The 17809-nt window shown below is 38.6% G+C and overlaps 1 protein-coding gene across 9 annotated transcripts in view; it reads left to right on the top strand.

The window, feature by feature from the left end:
• Positions 1-11436, top strand: part of HNRNPK (heterogeneous nuclear ribonucleoprotein K) — a 12375-nt gene extending 939 nt beyond the window's left edge. For 2 of the 9 annotated variants that reach the window (XM_024753755.1, XM_024753756.1), the window contains exons 2-17: positions 1174-1252; positions 1360-1444; positions 1903-2000; positions 2662-2718; positions 4164-4207; positions 5085-5157; positions 5685-5756; positions 6260-6373; positions 6723-6851; positions 7464-7771; positions 7890-7944; positions 8256-8339; positions 8619-8634; positions 8711-8793; positions 9190-9359; positions 10070-11436. In XM_024753755.1, coding sequence (XP_024609523.1) covers positions 1387-1444; positions 1903-2000; positions 2662-2718; positions 4164-4207; positions 5085-5157; positions 5685-5756; positions 6260-6373; positions 6723-6851; positions 7464-7771; positions 7890-7944; positions 8256-8339; positions 8619-8634; positions 8711-8793; positions 9190-9359; positions 10070-10103 — 1395 coding nt within the window. In that variant the 5' untranslated portion in view covers positions 1174-1252; positions 1360-1386 and the 3' untranslated portion in view covers positions 10104-11436. The remainder of the gene's footprint in view (positions 1-1173; positions 1253-1359; positions 1445-1902; positions 2001-2661; positions 2719-4163; positions 4208-5084; positions 5158-5684; positions 5757-6259; positions 6374-6722; positions 6852-7463; positions 7772-7889; positions 7945-8255; positions 8340-8618; positions 8635-8710; positions 8794-9189; positions 9360-10069) is intronic. The other 7 variants (XM_024753757.1, XM_024753758.1, XM_024753759.1 and 4 more) reach the window with 6 other exon arrangements.
• The last annotated feature ends 6373 nt before the right edge of the window (positions 11437-17809 follow it).

The following is a 17809-nucleotide window of genomic DNA, read 5'->3' as shown; positions in this document are numbered from 1 at the left end:
TCGGGACCGCGTGGTGGGTGGGGGAGGGGGGGTCCGCGCTCGGCTCCGCCTAGTAGCACGTAGTCGCCATTACGCGGGCCGCCATTTCCTGTCGGATCCGGGTGAGGAGAGGTGCGGCGCTGGTGCTCTCGCCTCGGGAGCTTTTTCAACTCCTGTTGTTGGGCCGTTGCCGATCCCGGTGTCTCGGGCGTTGGAGAGAGAACGGCATGTTTGCGCTCGGCTGGCCACGCATGTACTTAGCGATTTTCACGGTCTGAGAAACAGTGACTGAAGGACCTGAAGGATACTTGTTTATTTTCATAAATAGAGCTTGCGGTCGTTAAACCACTTTACCCAAATGTTCCACCACACCTCAGTATTTAACTGAGTGATGGGCCAGGTTAGCGTTTCAGTTGGTCATTGGAAGAGTGGAAGGCGTAAATATGGCCTTGATTTTTAGCTCTAAGCTGTTCAGCTATTCCTGGGGGCCGCAGGTCGCCGCTTTTTGCCAGTCATGAGAGGCGAACTAAAAGGCTGTTTGCAGTCCTATCGCCAGTGTGGTGTTGGAGGTATAATTGTGAGGTTATACCGCTTTTAACGTAATGTAAAATAACTCGCTAGTGATGGTGTTGGTGTTCAGGGGTTCTGTAGGATAGTCGAGTAGTATTAGCAGTTTGGGTGTGCTCCTGTATCAGCTTTGCAGGTTTATCGACCTGCCGGTTGGCTATGACTTGAATTCGCTTTTGTATTTGTAAACTTTAAAGATTTCAGAAGGTAGTTTTTCAAGTCACCAATGGAAAGAAACCCAAAAGCGGTTTAAAATCCCAATGTAAAAATAATCTTGTATATTTTTTTATAAATTTATATTTTTCGGGAACAATAGTGAGACTCATGGGTTTATCGATATGCCCTACGTGTGTCTAGTTTTCGTTGTATTTATCATATAAAATAACTAATTGCTGTGGTGGGACTTGATCCAAAGGCTAAAAATGTGTTTTTCCTTTTACAAAAGAATCAGATACGGTCTTTTGGCTTGTGTTTTTGTGTTTGAAGGCAATCATTTGGAAGTTTAAGACCCTAAAACAAAGAAGCAAGTTTTAGAAATAGATCTTTTGTTTGTTGTGTTCAAATTGGTGTTGATTAGTATTCAGTAATAACCAAAAAAGCAAAACTGATTTGTGTTGGTTTTTATAGGCTACTGCAGCACTAGGGTGTCAGTTGGTCCTGCCCAGAACACTTCAGTTCTGCCCTGCAAGGATATATTTAATAACTGGTATGTTCTAGAAACAGTCATTACTTTCCCTTGTTTTTAACATTTAGCAAGATGCACAACTTACTTTTCAATAAACCAATTGTACTAGCCTCTTTATTTTTCAACAGATTGGTGTGTCCCTTTAATACAAGAAAATGGAAACTGAACAGCCAGAGGAAACCTTTCCCAACACCGAAACCAATGGCGAATTTGGTGAGAAGACATTTTAACAATTTTATTCTTGTTGGTGTTCTGTTAATTTCATTATTACTTTGTATGTTTAATTTGAGATCTCTGTCAGTTATATCTGATCGTATATTTATGAACCAGAAGTAACTCATTTGCATAGGTAACTGTAAACTGATTAAAAGAAAGCCAGTAAATGTAAAACTAATATTTTTCTTGCATTTTGAAGTTTCTTATCCTTTGAAGTGTTGTCACAATATCTTGTGTTTGGAAAACCATTTGGAATGGAGTGCTTAAATTCATGCTTAAAAGTCCAAGAACCAGTGCCTTTGGCCTTTTTAAAACATACCTAAGATTAGCAACAAATCCCTTTAAACAGTGGACTTAAAGTTTCTCTAATCTGTAGGTTAAAATTGAAATGTAATTAAACATACCCTTCCTTGAAGATGCTGGTGCTTTCTGAAATTTGAACTGTTAAATTTTAGGTAAACGCCCTGCTGAAGATATGGAAGAGGAACAAGCTTTTAAAAGATCTAGAAACACTGATGAGATGGTTGAATTACGCATTCTGCTTCAGAGCAAGGTATAAATTTTATTCTTGAAACTTTGAAAGTGGTTCTTAAGTAGGAATTAAGAAAAGTTCTGATTGAACCTTATGGGAAGCTTGCAAAAGCTTACAGCCTGCAAAATATAAAAGATTTGTGTGGCTTTTCCTAAACAGACTTTCTAGGTTATGGTAATTGTGTTATTTTGCCAACAATTAAAAAGAAAGCCCTTAACATAGTGAGCCTACTACAGGGCTGAACTAGGAGATGGGTGTGGATGATCCTTAAAGCATTAATGGATTAAAGATTGTGTCTGATTACATTGTGAATTCATTAGAAAACATCCTGGTTGGCAGTTTACCTGACTGATAATACGCCTTACAATGTGAAAGTACCTACTAGCATTTAAATTATTTAATTGGCTTGAAGAAAGGCATTGTAAAGTTAGTGCTATTGCTTCAGTTTTAGACTATGTTCTGAGTATTTCAAAGCTCTGCCTTGGTGTTTAGTCCCTAAAGCACATAGACTCTTTAGTTTTTGCTAACCTGATGGTCTTGACATCCCCAGATAGATTTTCATCTCTATAACCAAAAAAGAGGTTAGACATGTGTGGTGTTTGTTTGGCTAAAATCTTAAGAGCGTAGGAAGACACCATAATTCTAGAAAAAGACAAAATAAGTTTCTTTTTATTTTCTCCAGAATGCTGGGGCAGTGATTGGAAAAGGAGGCAAGAATATTAAGGCTCTCCGTACAGACGTAAGTATTAAAGAGTTTAAACTACTACACAGGAAGCTTCAGTTTATGTGTTTGTAGGATTAAAGAATTGCATCATAGAAATCATTTAATAGTCTAGATTCAAGCCTTTTATAATAATTGGTTACATAGATGATTTTCAAGGTTTGACATTCCTGATTTAACAACGCCCAGATTGAGCAGGGGGTGGTCTATATTAAACCTCCCTTTCTAATAACTTTACACCAAATTATTCACCTTCAAGCAAGATAACATCTTAATTAGAAATAACAATATAAAACTCCTTAATTTGTACCATTTCCCGTGTATGAATCAAGTACAGTATTACTGAAAACCATTGCAGGTGGCTGATTAAACTCCAAATTTTTTATTCCCTTTTTTTTTTCCAATTTGCCCATCTGTTCTTTAACAGCTTGCACATGGAGCACAAAGAAATTAAGGTTGCATGATTAAGATATGGGTAAAGAATAGAGTAGGCACTTAATCTTACAACTGGGAAGCCATTTGTCAATGCCGATGATTTGTTTTGAGTCTTCATATTTTATAGTGGGTTGACTCTTGTGATTAGACACATTAAATGTTGGTATCACCAGAAGTGAGCATATTTATAGGACTTGGGTACACCAGATTTCCTAAATTTTTTTTCTCATGTACACACTCTTGATGTTTCCTTGCTAAAGTTGAGGCAAATAATAACTGTGTTGAATACTTATTTGGTATTTTTTCATTTCTCTCTTGGTCACAGATCTTTGTATGTTCCTCTTGATTACTGTAAACTGAACTTGAAAAATTGTTTAAATTTTACAAACTTGCCTGTTAGGATCTAGGAGTGCGTTTTTAAATCTCCAGGAAACCAGTCTTTTAACAGTTAGGGTTTTTGGTGGTGTGGGAATTTTTGTTTTGTCTTTTATAAACCTCTTTCCTTTTAATCCAGATGTTCTATATAATTATCTGGGTTAATAATTTCCCCATTTCCTCAAGAATTCGAGTCATGACAGGTTTTGTGTCTACCCTCATGAGCCAGCCTGCTACTGAAACATTGTTTGTTTAAAAAAAAAAAAAGTACCATCATTAAAGGTCCTTAAATGTTAAGCCACAGTCAGATATAGAGAAGTCCATTATTGTGTTAGTCTTCAGAACAACTTAAGCTTGTTTCATTAATTGAGAGTATGAGTATAGTTTGTATTAAATTAAAATTTATTGCTTTTCCCCCTTTTCCCTCTCCTTGTTTTTTTGGCCATATATCTCCGTTGCCCATGTACTGGATCGACTTACCCCTGCGTTGCCCACCATGACGTTGGCCCATCCGCCCCTGAACGCCCATGTGAAAACCCTGGTTGGCTATGCCCAAAAATGTGCTCGTTGCCAAACGGGTACCATACTTGACAACTTCTGATTGAATGCCCATGCCCAATGCCAACATCCACGAACGCCAATGACCAATGCAGTACAATGCCAGTGTTTCAGTCCCAGACAGCAGTGGCCCCGAGCGGTATGTCCCAACAGTTTATGCCTCACTGCCTGATTAGAAAGAGAGAAATGTATTTTATTACCTGCCTTTTATATAATTAAATAGTATCCCCTTTAGACGGTGTATTGTTTTTCAAGTTTCTGTCTTATTTTCCCCATTAAGTCTTTTTGTCACTGAACTTTTACCGTGAGTTGCCCACCCAAACGATCCACTAATTTTATTTCGATGGAAGGAGCACAGCTTCAAGTGTTGCATATTTGCTGCATTGTAAATCAAATTGTTACCGAAATAGTCTCTCGCTCTGTCTTTGTGGCCCACCTTGCTTCCCAACATTGCCTGTTCATAATTTTTTCTGATGAAATGCTAACTCTGGTTCACTTTCCTTCACTTCTCATTTGTGTTGTCTTTGTTTTTGTCTCGCATTTGTATTTGTTTTCTTGCAGAGCCCATTAGTGATCTAATTTCTAACTGGTATTCATAACCTTACTCCAAATATAATGTTCACCACTTGCATATTCCCCCACTTTGCCTAAGAGAAGGTGTGCCAGTTTTACCAATGTAACAGCGAGGGTATCCTTAATTAACTTAGTGGTGGCGGGGAACATAAGTATTCAACTCTGCTTCAGTTCTGGTCAATTTATTGCCCACTTAATCTGAGCCCTTCCAAGAGCCCATTCTCTGTCTCTCTGCAAGTCTCCTGATAATGTTACCATGTTTGTATTGGGCATAAAACAAAATGCATGTGAAAAATGTATAAATAGGCTACTTTAAATGGGGAGGATTAAATAATTGTATGTTCTTCTCTGTAAAAGTTGTTTGACTACTGGTGATGACCACAAAACTCATTTTTCTTTTCCACCTTTTTTTTGTACTATCTGGTATTTGTGATGTTTGACAGCATATTGAGTATCAGTGCTGATATTGAAACAATTGGAGAAATTCTGAAGAAAATCATCCCTACCTTGGAAGAGGTAGGCTCATTTTTAAAATGTATTTGGCAGTTGGGGGGTGCTTAATGGATGTTTTAATGAGGCAAAATGGGGGAGGTGGAGAGACATTGGCTATAACAGTTTTGTAGCAGCAATGTGTTGCACTCTGCCACTTAAGGTGCAGGGTTATTATACCCACATAACTTGTTTGAAAATGTAGTCTAGCCACTGGAGTAGATAGGAACTACCTGTGGCCATACACTTTCATGAGGTTTAGCATATGTTTTATGGGCTTTAGTTTTAGAGGTTTTGAGTTAGAATAATGATTGTGGGACTGTCAGAAAGGACTGTGTTTGATTTAGTTCAAGGATTTTTAAATTTTATGTAATAATTTATTTACTAGGTGTATAGAGGAAAGCAATGTATGTTGATTCTTAATGTAGATAAGCAGTTTCTTGTTATTTAATGATATAGATGTGAAATATGTTGTAGTAGCTTTACCAATATATGCGACAATAGCCTGATCACACTAGACACTTAACCTATTACTCTTATTTTTCTACTTTCAGGGCCTGCAGTTGCCATCACCCACTGCAACCAGCCAGCTCCCGCTCGAATCTGATGCTGTGGAATGCTTAAATGTATGTCATAGTGCCATTGAACCCCACTGAAGTATGGAGCCTGGCCCATAGGATCAATTTTATTTTCAACATAGCGTACTTTTCCCATCTCTATAGAAAAAAGGCTTAAAAACATGATAAATGAATGGTCTTACAACTCACTGTTGACCCTGCTCCATGCTGCAGTGGGAATTAACTACATTTGCAAAGTGCTTTGCAGTCATTTTTATTATGGTGTTATTTGAATGTTAATAATAATTTTGTGGTAACAGCGACATGCTAAATGGCTGCAGTGTGGGTATGGTGTTGCAGGACCTGAAAATAAAATAGTTTTTTAAGGTGGTGCAGAATGTCCTTTTTGGGCCTGGCTATTGAGGATAATAAGCACATAACTGGTAAAGTTATTGAAATATAAATTCAGGTTGCTCACTGCAACAGTATATTGGTATGCTTATAGCAGATAAGTGTGTATTCTTGGGGAATCCTTGATTTGGGACTAAAATTTTATAACTCTCCCTCCGCAGTACCAACACTATAAAGGAAGCGACTTTGACTGCGAGTTGAGACTGTTGATTCATCAGAGTCTGGCAGGAGGAATTATTGGGGTCAAAGGTGCTAAAATCAAAGAACTTCGAGAGGTAAAGTGATAGTTTTCTTTTTTCCTGCCATATTACTAGAAAATAGCTTTTTATGTGGACTTGGTTCGTGGGCTTCTCTCATTCCCCTTTTTGAGTTTCCTCCCTTAAGTTTATCTAGTTTGCTAATTAAAATATGACAGAAAGGCCTGCCCATGCTATACAAGTTATTTTGCCAAAAAAATTATCGTACAAAGTCCTAGTGTTACTAACAAGCTTTTTATATGGGGGGAAATTTTACTGAAATACAAATGAAATCTGTCTAAACCTGGACATTGTTTTGTACTGCATTTCCTTTTTTCTGATTGATCAATGATTGATTAATGCTGCTTTTTTTGTAAATCTGTTACAGAACACTCAGACAACAATCAAGCTTTTCCAGGAATGTTGTCCTCAATCCACTGACAGAGTCGTTCTTATTGGAGGAAAACCTGATAGGGTTGTAGAGTGCATAAAGATCATCCTTGATCTTATATCAGAGGTACCTTCAGAACGCTTTATTTTATTTGCGCTTAATTTTGTAAAACAGATGTCTTGTTCAAAAGTACTTTGAGAACATTTAGACAAATGGCTTTTACTTTTACTCTTACTTCACCTAACAATTTTCTATCATCCTGCTTTTAGCTATCACTTTAACTTAGAAATACTTTGGGAGAATCTGGAGAGTTGTCTTTACATTGTTGGTGAGGTTTTTAATAGCCGTTGGTCCTTCAAAAGAAGTTTCTATGGTTCCTCTATAGTACTACACTGCATACCCAGGATACCGATCCCCTCAGCCCTTGGGGTGGTCACTTCTTCATAATCCCCATTGTGAAATGTGAAAGGGGTTTGTAGTCTGTTACTTAAGCTCTAAGGGTAAAATAAAGCTGTTAATCCTTACCTCGCAAGCAGTAAAACTCAATTTTTTTTGTTTGAAACTCAACAGAAATGCTTTTTTAAAATTCTTCCTATCTTTGCATATATTCCTATCCCTATCTCGAGTACCTCCCAGGATAAATACAAAGGGCTTGAAATGTTCTGTTTGTTAAAAGAATGTTTGGTGTGAACTAAGGCTTTTTCCTCAGTCTATAAAGTTGCTATGTTTTTGTTTCAGTCTCCCATTAAAGGACGTGCTCAGCCTTATGATCCCAATTTTTACGATGAAACCTATGATTATGGTGGTTTTACAATGATGTTTGATGACCGCCGTGGACGTCCTGTGGGATTTCCCATGCGGGGAAGAGGTGGTTTTGACAGAATGCCTCCTGGTCGGGGTGGGCGTCCCATGCCTCCATCCAGAAGAGATTATGATGATATGAGCCCTCGTCGAGGACCTCCTCCACCTCCTCCTGGACGAGGTGGCCGGGGTGGTAGCAGAGCTCGGAATCTTCCTCTTCCTCCACCACCACCACCTAGAGGGGGGTAAGTTTCTTTCATCCACACATTAACATACAAGAAGCTGCACTTTATGGGTAGAGGGGGTAGGTTTTTACTTGATATGTGTGACCAGCTGAGATTACAACAAGTACTATGCTTGCAGAGATCTAATGGCCTATGACAGAAGAGGAAGACCTGGAGACCGTTATGATGGCATGGTAAGAACTTTGATATTTCATCAATATATTTATGAGTGCTAAAAGGGGTCTTAAAGTCGGATAGCTAAGATTTTGTTCAAGATTATTAACTGAGGAATTTTGTCTTACAAACGGGCTTTTGTAGATAGCCACTTAAATCATTGTTTTGGGTGTTTGCTGGGATATTAAGACTTGTTCCATCTTTGTTTCCCCCAAAATACCTGATTACTGCCAGTGTATAAAGAGATGTGAAATAGTAATTGGTTGTATAAAAATGGTGATTCAGACAAATATAGTGCAGGTTCGTATTAATAGTTTTATCTCTAACACAGGTTGGTTTCAGTGCTGATGAAACCTGGGACTCTGCAATAGATGCATGGAGCCCATCAGAGTGGCAGATGGCTTATGAACCACAGGTTGAGTATCATGGGTGTTTATTACTCATGTCACTAATAATTTTAACATTCTCGTTTACTCATCGATAAGTGTTTTATTTCCCCCCATATAACATTTTTGTTTCTTGGGATACTGTGTACCTGAATGGTTTTTCTTCCCCTGAGGATTGTCTTTGAAATTTACTTACTAGGGAAGATATGGGAGGACTTTGCTTTCCTAAACTCTAGGGGATTTAATGTTAAAACACCTGAAGTTTTGAAGGCGAAGTAATTTTCTATTTTTTTCTGTTCTGTTTTTAGGGTGGCTCTGGATATGGTAAGTTTTCTTCTTTGTGAAATCAAATATTATTTCATGCTTTGTAAATGAACTTAATACTCATTATTTAAATCAGATTATTCCTATGCAGGGGGTCGTGGCTCATATGGTGATCTTGGTGGACCTATTATTACTACACAAGTAACTATTCCCAAAGATGTAAGTATCTTTAATATTATAAGGGACATTTAGTAAGTCATTTTAAGTTCCCTGGCTTTTAATAAAAGGTTTTAACAAAAATATTCCATTTTAGGATTAAAATTGTGTTTCAAGGACTTCAGCTGAGGTGTCATTCTCCAGTTTAAGCCTTGTCAAAAGATGTTCAGTACCGTTAAAAAGCAGTTAGGAGGGTTCTGAGCCCCTGGTTCATTTATTAAAGGAAGTGCCTATGGGTGATGTAACTACATTGTAATTCAGACCTTGACTAGTGTGGGGCATTAAATTAGCACAGCATAGTCAATATGTTGTACAAAGTTAATACTCTTGATGGTCACTGAACATACAGGATAATACTTTGAAAGTATATAATAAACACTTGTTTTTAAAACTTTTCAGCTGGCTGGATCTATTATTGGCAAAGGTGGTCAGCGGATTAAACAAATCCGTCATGAGTCAGGAGCGTCGATCAAAATTGATGAGCCTTTAGAAGGGTCCGAAGACCGGATCATTACCATTACAGGAACACAGGACCAGATACAAAATGCACAGTACTTGCTGCAGAACAGGTCAGTTTGTTTAGCTTTATGTTAGCCTAAACATACTAAAACCTTAAAAAGCTTCTCTTCTCAACTGATTTTTCTTTTTAGAAGCCATGGTGTCTCAACCTTTTGGGGACCTAACTTCTAAACATTCTAATAGCTTTGCTTTAATTTTCTTCTGCTTTCTTACTAAAAAAAGAAGACATTCAATACTAATCTTGCTGGAAGAAGCCTTAACCAAGCAAACTTCTCATTTCTCTGGTGAAAACTGCTGCCAAAACCACTTGTTATAAATTATACAGAGCCTGTAGAAAATATAGAAGATTCAGTGGATGTTGGTCTAGTTCTGTGTGGAAGACTAGTGATTTTGTTGTTTTTAGATAACTAAATCGACAACAAATCACAGTCTGCCATATGGCACAGGCCATGCCTCTACAGGACAAATGATTGGTGCTGTAAAATGCAGCATTTCACACCTTAACTGACATTTCTTTGTCTTTTCTACCAAATATTAACAACTTTTGATTTTAATTCTGCTCTACTAATGTCTGATTTACTGTTAATCTTTTTTCTTGGGTTTTACATTGCTCTAATTTGTAATTGCTAATATTTTAATTCTTATCTCTGTGTAATGGACATGTTTATCATTTTAATTTAGCATTGAAATTGTCTTAATGTTGATTAAGATGTTAAGAACAAAAATTCTAATTCGTACTTTTTTTTCTTTTCTTTTATAGTGTGAAGCAGTATGCAGATGTTGAAGGATTCTAATGCAAGATATTTTTTCTTTTTTATAGTGTGAAGCAGTATTCTGGAAAGTTTTTCTAAGACTAGTGAAGAACTGAAGGAGTCCTGCATCATTTTTTTTTATTTGCTACTGTTTAAAAAGCCAACATTCCTCTGCTTCATAGGTGTTCTGCATTTGAGGTGTAGTGAAATCTTTGCTGTTCACCAGATGTAATGTTTTAGTTCCTTACAAACAGGGTTGGGGGGTGGGGGAGGGTGTGCAAAAACTAACATTGAAATTTTGAAACAGCAGCAGAGTGAGTGAATTTTAATTTTTGTTCATTGTTGGTGGTTTAAAAAAAAATCCCCCCATGTAATTATTGTGAACACTTTACTTTGTAATCACTGTAACATTTTGGGGGGGGGGTGGGACAGGGAGGGAAAGTAACAATAGTCCATATGTCCCTGGCATCTATTCAGAGCAGTGTGCAGAATGTAATGCTCTTTTGTAAGAAACGTTTTATGATTTTTAAAATAAATTTAGTGAACCTATTTTTGGTGGTCATTTTTTTTTTAAGACGGTCATTTTTCAAATGGCTGAATTCCCCCCAACCTGCCCCCAAACTAAACACTAAGTTTAATTTTCAGTCCTCTGTTGGATATAAATAAATGCATCTCTTCTTGGACTTAGGCAAAGTATCTTGACACATTAAGTTCTGGTGATTTCTTAAGTGATTTGAAAGTCCATTGCTTGGGAGGAAATTCCACCACACATTCATGCTTATAATAAGCTGGGGATTTTTGTTTGTTTTTGCAAATGCTTGCCCCTACTTTGCAACGATTTTATGTTTGTAATTGTGAAGAAACAAGGTGGGGAGCAATACAACAGATGGAGTAGTTGGTATAAGTATATACCAGAAGCCTAATGGCAGCAAGTTTTATTAATCAGAATAATACTTGGTTATGGAAGTGACTGATGCTAAATAAATTCTGATTATTTTTTACTAGATAATTTCTCACGTATAGACTTAAATTGTCAGCTTGGTAGTGTCTATTAGTTAAACTTTGTAAAATATATATATATATTCTTGTTTTTCCATTGTATGCAAACTGAAAGAAAAAGATGTACCATTTCTCTGTTGTATGTTGGATTATGTAGGAAATGTTTGTGAACATTCAAAAAAAGATGAAAAAAGTTCCTGTGGATGTTTTGTGTAGTATCTTGGCATTTGTATTGATAGTTAAAAGTTCACTTCCAAAATAAAACTCCCAAAATGCTAGATTTGATGTGTGCCCAATTCGAACAAAGGTTGATTGACACCTGTAAAATTTGTTAAAACATTCCTCTTGTAAGGAAATACAGTAATCTTAAATTATATATTTTTCGTGTGAAGTGTTTTTCTAGCATTTATAAATCAAATATGATAGGGGTGGTAAGTTAAAAATTACAGTAGTTGGGCTCTTAGTTTTAAAGGGGAGTCTAGCATAATGAGAGCTGAGTCATTCCAATTCTACAAGTCCTATTCTCACATTACCTGTGAGCTGCTTTGAGTTTCTTAGGTTTAACTTTAAAATAGTTCCAGTTTGTTGAGAGTGTTTACAGATGAATGTAAAAATTTTTTTTCTGGTTCTTGGCTCCGTAAATCCTTAAAATTCTACCTGTTAACTTCCAACTGCCCAGAAAGCCTGAGAACTCAGCAATTACATGGAAAAGAACTCATGGATGCAATTCTGTTTAAGTCTAGAAGAGGCTTGTGTATGATAGAAGAACGTGAAGTGAGCAGAATTTTCTGGACTATGTATGACTAGTACATGCAAAGGTGTTTAAAATTTCAGTGATACCCCTTTTTAGGGAGAGAGATGGGGTGTTCTCTTGATAAGTGACAGTGATATCACAACATCACTTAAAATACTACCTGTGATAAGGTTTCCCCAAAGGTGAAATTAGTCTGAATTGCCACTTGGGTGTTAGTTTCCCTCTTGTGTTTGTTTTAAGTATGGGTAAGTTTGGGTTGCATAGGGTCAATATAGTGTACTTATGCTGAAATGTGCCCCTCCCCTAGAGAAAAACTATCGGTAATGACATTTTAGTCAAATTGTTACTTATATTGGAGGAAAGTATCCCTGGCGAGAACACTGGCTTTCAAAGTTTTCGTTTGTCATTCAAAAATTAGTTGTGTAGGGACTTCCCTGGGGGTCCAGTGGTTAAGACTCCCCCTTCCAATGCAGGAGGTGCGGGTTGGGGAGCTGGGATCCCACGTGCCCTGCAGCCAAAGAACCAAAAAGCAAAAGCATTGTAACAAGTTTAATAATAAAGACTTTAAAATGTTCCACATCAAAAAAGAGTAAAGAATTACATAAATAGGCTTGGCTGAAAGTTTTTATTTTTGCCTTTTAAAAATCAGACCTTGAACACAAAAACCTACTAAAAATCTGTGACGTTGGTAAATTGGGGACACAACTTTGGAGGGAGGGGCCTTTTTCATTTCCACTCTTACCTGGTAAATGGTGTCTGAACATGGGCTGGCAATTTGAGAAAATTCTCTGAAGTAAGCTTAAAATTCACTGAACAAACGGAATTTTGAGCCTATTTTGTAAAAAATAAATATTAGGCGGATTTATTGAAGTTTTAAAAGTTTAAATGTAGTTTCAAAAATGTTTTTAGCCTAACTTTTTGAAAATCAAGTGATAGGCAAACAATGTTGGAAACCAGATTGCACCAAAGTTTTTTCAGGATCGAGGAAAGGAATTTAAATCTTTTCCCTACTATTCAAATGTTAATAGTTTGCATAAAGAAACTGATAATAAAGTACATGAATTTTATTGAATGATCTGTCAGTTACTGCTAAATCTAATCACTGATACCACTGCAACACATAGAGACTGAATCTTTAAGGAAAGTAGACAGCAATTTTTCTCTTGACCATACTAGTGGTTTTGTTTTGAAATGCCTTATGTTGTTGGTACTCAAAGTACTCAAAATGGAATTACTGTTCCACAAACATGATAGGTTGTGGTTTGCTTAAGACTGCTACTTGATAAAGAGACCTGTATTTTAAATTCTCTTTAGACCAGTGGAAACTTTTCTGTCAGTAGGTGTTCAGGGCCATCAAAATGTTTATTGAAAAAGTAACCTTGAATGCTACATTTTACATCTCCCACTTATCAAGGTTTGCCCATTGTTGGCAAGTTTGAAGTGAAACTGATCCAGCTTTTTTTTTTTTTCTGCCGCGCCTTGTGGCCTGCAGGATCACAGTTCCCCAAGAAGGAATCAAACCTGTGTCCCCTGCAGTGGAAGCGTGGAGTCTTAACCATTGGACAGCCAGGGAAGTCCCAACCCAACTTCTTGATGGTGGCATTGAACCCTTGGGAAGCAATATTGCAGTGTTTCTCAGGCTGTTCTTAGGACCACCTTCAAAATCAACAGTGCTGGTTAAAAATGAGAATTTCTGGACCATCCTTCAGCTGTACTGAACCACAATCTCTATAAGAGATGCCAGGAATCTGCATATTTAACAAATTCCTCAAGTTAAAATAGTTTTGAAGACCTGTAATATAGCAACATGTAGTTAAGAGAACAAGTTTCCATATTTTTTCATTAATTCATCAAATACATATTTTCCTAGGTGTACAGTGGTAGTCCCTGAAGAGGCAGTGGTTAGCAAAAAGTATTTGGAGAGATCAATAATTACAACAAGCTGGTAATGAAAAAGAAACAGTACTGTGAGATGTGTTTGAGAAAGCAGAAACCAGCATACATGTGTGTACATGTATGTAGTCATCACAAGCATATTGCTTGAAACAAAACTGCACTAGGAATATCCCAGTGTGTTGACTAAAATTCTGCCTTCTGCTTCTCTTAGCAGATGAAAAAATAAAGACATGGGGCATATATACACAGATCAACATCATTTACCCAGGCCAGGCCTCGACACTTCCAGTCAGGGAAGACATCTGACCTGAGGAAAAGGAGAGAAGGGAATACCTGAAAAATTAAAGCCCAAGCAGTTACCATTTGTCTTTATTAAAAATGGGGAGCTCATCTGCTGAATCAAGGTGGTTGGATGTGCAAGTACACATGGAAAAATGTAAAATGCAAGTGTTTTGTGGGGTTGGGCTTCCCTGTTTGCTAACTGAGCAACAGGCACTAGCAACAGTGTTGGGGTAAAATGATATACCAGCTATCCTATGACCTCAAAGCTTTATCCACCTCACTCTTTGTCCAGAACCCATAAGACTTTCCTATCCTCCCTCTCTACAGATCTCCCCCAATTTCTTCCTCCTCACCTGAACTCAGACCTATAACCCCCAAACCTGTAATTGTGAAGGAAATAAACATTTGGTCACCAAAACCTCACACTTCTCAAAATCTCAAATATTCTCCCCACTTACCCTCTCCTTTTTTTTTTTTTTTTTTTTTTAATGGCCACAGCACACTGCTTGCGGGATCTTAGCTCGCGGACCAACCAGGGATCAAACCTACACAGAGTCCTAACCATTGGACTGCCAGGGAATTCCCCATTTTCCCCTTTTGGACATCTTACTCCCTTTGCCCCTTTTTTCCCTAAAGTCTTTCTACCATTAAGGACAGGCTTCACTGGAAAGGAAGGGTCACCTTGTTCACCTAGTATGAAGGAAGTCTATAGCGTAATAAGGGAAAGCATATGATATCTGCATATCAGACCAAAAGTGGGAGAAGTGATTTTGATAGTAATGAGACAGATTTGGCAGAAACAGTGTAGAAAATGCCAGCTAAGTCCCTCAGAGATCGCCCTAGGCTTCAGCCTAGGGCAGGGCAAGTGAGCAGAAATTCCAGGGAGGTTGAATAAGAAGCCAAAAACAGAAGCAAGGCTCAAGACACCTATTTGGAACACTGCAAAGTGTCCCTATGACCACATAAGCTAGTAAAGCACAGCAGAATTGAGACATACCACGTTTGGGCACAGGGAACCTGACGCGCTCGTTCTCCTCAGAATTCCCTTTGATTCCTATATGGCATAAGAGGAACATTAGTTAAGTGCTAAGGGGCTTGTCATGGGGCCACTGTGATGAAGCGGGTGGTTACTGCATGACAGGAGCTATAAGGTAGCCCACCCAGGGACTGGATGGAGACACAGCAGAATTTCAAAGGGTTGTCAATACCAGTGAAAGCCAAAGTGAGATCAAGTTAGTCAAGGAAGACCACTGGCCTGAGTGCTGAGAAACCAGACCACCAGTTACACTAGCATTGGTCATTCAGTGGTAACTATAGGGAGAGTAGGTGCCAAAATTCAGACACCAGACAGACTACGCCTCAGAGGTCAGAGTTTACTAATAAAGGCCCTTTCCTTCCATTATCAGAACACCTAAACCCTTTGCACCCAGACCTTGGAAAGTCTTGGAAAGGTGGAAATGAAAGAGCTTTTAGCGAAAACAAACAGCCCTAATAATAGGTCTGACCTTTAAGTTAACTGAAGTTAACCTAACTTGAATTAGATCATTTTAAACTGGAAGAGATCAACTTACTTTTACTTGGCAAGTTTATGTGTTTGTTCTAACGTCAGTGGAAAATGGAAACTTAATGAGAAAGAGGGTATAAGGGAATTTGGGAACTCTAGAAGTCCCCATTTTAAAAGCAGGAGAGGGGCTTCCCTGATGGTGCAGTGGTCAAGAATCCACCTGGGAGACATGGGTTCAAGCCCTGGTCAGGGAAGATTCCACATGCCACCGAGCAACTAAGCCAGCGCACCACAACTACTGAGCATGTGCGCTAGAGCCCCTGAGCCACAACTACCGAGCCTGTGAGCCGCAACTACTGAAGCCCGTGTGCCTAGAGCCCATGCTCCGCAACAAGAGAAGCCACCACAATGAAGAGTAGCCCCCGCTCGCCACAATTAGAGAAAAAACCCGCGCTCAGCAACGAAGAGCCAATGCAGCCAAAAATAAAAAAATCAGGAGAGGTAAGGCTAATACTACCAAACTATATGTTCCAGGTGGAGGTGGCCCCAGTTGGGTTGGGGCCTTCATTTGGTAAATCATGTGGCCTTTTTTATCTAGATCATTTATTCATACCTGTGTTTCAAAGTGGCACCAATTCTGTGTACGGTCCAGACTCCAGAATTCTGTGGGATCAGGCTGACACTAATCTCCAGCTGAGATCAAATCATGGCTTGACTGATTCCCTGCCCTATCCTGCTTCCTTCACTCCCTTTCACCTGAGAGCATTTCCCCAGCAAATCATTTGCACAAGAATCCCTGGGCTGGGTGCTGCTTCTAGGCACTTGATCTAAGACAGCTGAGCTGGAGCTAGAGCAGAAATTGATTTCACCTAGACACCCTTGACAGAGTTGATGCAGTAAATAATGATACATTGAATTATCTCCTTCTGAGGAAGGAGTGCGAATCCTTTTACTTTATGAGGCATAGCTGCATTCTGTTAGGCAGGAGTATTTTTGAAAGCATATATATGGGAATAAAATTGTTTGGGTGCCGAACAGCCATAGGGGTGAATTTTGTTAAACAACACAGCATTAGTTTTTCCTTTCTAATAGAACCCAGTTTTCCTTTTAGAATTTTTCTCTCCCTATTGTATGTAGACTTGATGAGATAGAAATCTTGGTCGTTAGAGACTCCTTATCACCCAAAAGAGTGGGCATTTGACCCAGCCTTGCCCAACCAGACACTTTGTCCTGGGACTTTGAACCTTGAACAAAATAACGGAAGCAAGTTAAAATTATCATAGTTTTTTCAGCAGCACCAGTAGAAGAGAACTTTGGGTAGTTTCTGCTCTCAGTACTCTAGAACTGCCTGATTTCTGTTTACACGTTTCATTCCCCAGCCTTCCCTTCCATCCTGAGAGCTTTTTCATAACTTTTTAAAAAATTTGTTTTCCTTAACTAGCTAGCTAGTTGCTATTATATGCAGCCCATCAAATGAAGAGGCTTTTCTATTTATTTATTTATATTGAGGTATAGTTGATGTACAACATTATATAAGTTGCACAACATAGTCACAATTTTTAAAGGTTATACTTCATTTATAGTTATTATAAAATATTTGCTACATTCCCTGTGTGTACTATATATCCTTGTAGCTTATTTATCTTACACATAGTACTTTGTACCTCTTAATCCCCTACCCCAGTCTTGCCCCTCCCCGCTTCCCTCTTCCCACTGGTAACCACTAGTTTGTTCTCTATATCTGGTAAGTCTGCTTCTGTTTTGTTATATTCACTAGTTTGTTTGATATCATACAGTATTTGTCTTTCTCTGTCCAGCTTATTTCACTAAGCATAGTACCCTCCAAGTCCATCCATGTTGTTGCAAGAAGAGGCTTCTCTTGTACAGGCAGCATGGCTAATTTCAGGGAGGAGAGCCACAAAGTATGGGTGAGAGCTTCCTGCTCCACCTCAGCTGCCACTGCTGCAACCAGTGTCAGTTGGGCCTTCACAGCTATGCCATCTGGGGCATAAATCAGTCATTTTATAGGAGAGAGCCAGGCCCTATCTCAAGGCTGCCACTGAACATCCAGAGCAACTAGCAATGTGCCCCGAGTTTCTGGCTTTTTCTTCCACTTTCAGACTGCGATAAAATGCCACACGTCACAGGCAAGGAATCTGACTTCTCTAACAGGCACCAAAGGGGCTGGGTGATGCAATCTGGGATGATGGAGGAGTTAACTCCCAGTGGGGAAAACTCTGACTATGGGGAAATAAGAGACAGGAGAGAGATGTACACTGTCCTGTGATGGATCTTCTCCAGCCAGCTCCACCC

The sequence above is a fragment of the Neophocaena asiaeorientalis genome, unplaced genomic scaffold (genome assembly GCF_003031525.2).
Source record: "Neophocaena asiaeorientalis asiaeorientalis breed wild unplaced genomic scaffold, Neophocaena_asiaeorientalis_V1.1 scaffold220, whole genome shotgun sequence".
NCBI lineage: Eukaryota > Metazoa > Chordata > Mammalia > Artiodactyla > Phocoenidae > Neophocaena > Neophocaena asiaeorientalis.
Note: the sequence above shows the minus strand (reverse complement) of the source record. Positions and strands in the feature narration are given on the sequence as shown.